The sequence below is a fragment of the Arachis ipaensis genome, chromosome B10 (assembly GCF_000816755.2).
Source record: "Arachis ipaensis cultivar K30076 chromosome B10, Araip1.1, whole genome shotgun sequence".
Lineage (NCBI taxonomy): Eukaryota > Viridiplantae > Streptophyta > Magnoliopsida > Fabales > Fabaceae > Arachis > Arachis ipaensis.
Window position 1 is genome coordinate 6,082,169 of NC_029794.2, and position 1,963 is coordinate 6,084,131.

At 38.6% G+C, this 1,963-nt stretch overlaps 1 protein-coding gene across 1 annotated transcript in view; it reads left to right on the forward strand.

The window, feature by feature from the left end:
• The window catches only part of LOC107623883 (multiple organellar RNA editing factor 9, chloroplastic-like), a gene marked incomplete in the record, with an annotated part of 1,952 nt that extends 238 nt beyond the window's left edge, over nucleotides 1-1,714 (forward strand). The window contains 7 exon segments of the mRNA XM_016326280.2: nucleotides 1-170; nucleotides 561-658; nucleotides 763-828; nucleotides 938-1,068; nucleotides 1,070-1,114; nucleotides 1,244-1,334; nucleotides 1,475-1,714. Of these exon segments, the coding sequence (XP_016181766.1) occupies nucleotides 1-170; nucleotides 561-658; nucleotides 763-828; nucleotides 938-1,068; nucleotides 1,070-1,114; nucleotides 1,244-1,334; nucleotides 1,475-1,656 (783 nt within the window).

Here is a 1,963-nt window from a genome sequence, read left to right on the forward strand (position 1 = left end):
GAATACTCGTCGAAGAGGAGTAGCAGCAGCGAACAAAGAGAGACCATTATGCTTCCCGGTTGCGACTACAACCACTGGCTCATTGTCATGGAGTTCCCCAAGGATCCTGCTCCCACCCGCGAGCAGATGATTGACACTTACCTTAATACCCTCGCCTCCGTCCTTGGAAGGTTCTTCCTTTTCCCCATTTTGTTTCAAATTTTATTATTTTCAATAGAACTAGGGTCTTTGATGTATTAGATTTGGCTATAGTTAGTTAAAGTTTCTGTTGATTCTGTTCTTCACTGACACTGGTTACTGAAATCGTTGTTGTACCTTGTAAACTGTAACTTAACTAGTTCAGCTTCATTTCACTCAATACTTCCTTTGTTTCTTGTAGTCTAGGGTAGGGTACTTATAAATTGTGTGGCTTTTGCTTGTGCACCTCATAATATGAATAAGAGGCTCTAATTGGTGGATTATGGTACATTGGTAGTGGTGTATTGTGTGTGTGATATGGGAGGAACTTTGTTCTTCTGGTGTTTTGCTTCTGATGCAAATTTTGCTTTGTGTATTGTCAGCATGGAAGAGGCAAAGAAGAACATGTATGCCTTTAGCACCACCACCTACACAGGATTCCAGTGCACTGTTGACGAAGCAACATCTGAGAAATTCAAGGGTAATGTTTTATAATTCGTGCAGTTGTCTTTGTGGCCTTGTGTGGTTACTTGGTAAAACATTTTTGGATCTTCTTGGTCTAATTTAGGATTTTTCCTCTTGTAGGGTTGCCTGGTGTTCTTTGGGTGCTGCCAGACTCGTATATAGATGTTAAAAACAAAGACTATGGAGGTTAAATTCTTTAGTTTAGACACTGATTAGTTGTGTGGTTATATTCTACCCTATGAGTCTTGACAATCTGATAACTGGGTGGTTAATTGGTTATTGTTCTTCAACTTAGGTGACAAATACATAAATGGGGAGATCATTCCTTGCAAGTATCCCACCTATCAACCAAAACGTAGTAGCGGACCAAAGAATGAGAGCAGAAGGTATGAGAGAAGGAGAGATGGCCCTCCTCCTGAGCGCAGAAGGCCAAGACAAGAGGCAGCTGCCTCAGATTCAGCCTCTACATGAGGTAATGTATTCAGTATTCTGTTCTACTCTCTGCATGTTTTTCATTTCCCATAATCTGGTGTGTACAAGTTATATCTAAAAAATCATGTATCACAGAATTTTACAGCTTACTTCATTTTATTGGTCTTAGGCCAGCTGCTGCAAGATCCTTTTTGTAGGCATTTTTATTCATTATACCCTTGCAAGCTCTGATATCAGTTGTTATATTACTATTATTTCAGGTAATTTTTCAGTTTTTTTGCCGAGTAATGCCAAACGAAAGCAGCTCCTTATCATATGCCACTTGATTTAACCAACTAGAAGATTAAGGCATTAAGCTTTTGTTGGATTTTCATGAGATATATACAATTGGTCTTGCCAGGTTACGCAGCCCATCTCGAGGAATATGTGTTCTTGGACTATGAGGTGACATGTAAGATGGGTGTTGGGTATATTTGTGTAATTGTTTGTAATCTGGTATTCGTTATATCGACCCGTTTTTGGTGCTATGACAAGTCTTTTATAGATTCATGGCAAGTGACAAATAGGAACTGTACTATTTAGTGTGCATATTTAGCTTCTTGACATTAAATGGCCGATCAATGATGTTTTAATTTTGCTACGGTGCCTTGGTCACAGTTTTGCCGCAGTTTATCTTGCGCAAAGCTTTGTTAATGCCTAAAGCAAAAGGCAGTAATAACTAATAACTCTATTTTCCTAACAGAAACAAACGGCATAGACACACCAGTTTATATATTGATTTCTTAAATTTCTCGGTTGCTCGACCAAAATAGAACACTTTGCAAGTAAATTGATATTCCTCTCAAGCCTATAGAATGGTGCACATTAAACTTGCTTTGTTTAGATTTGA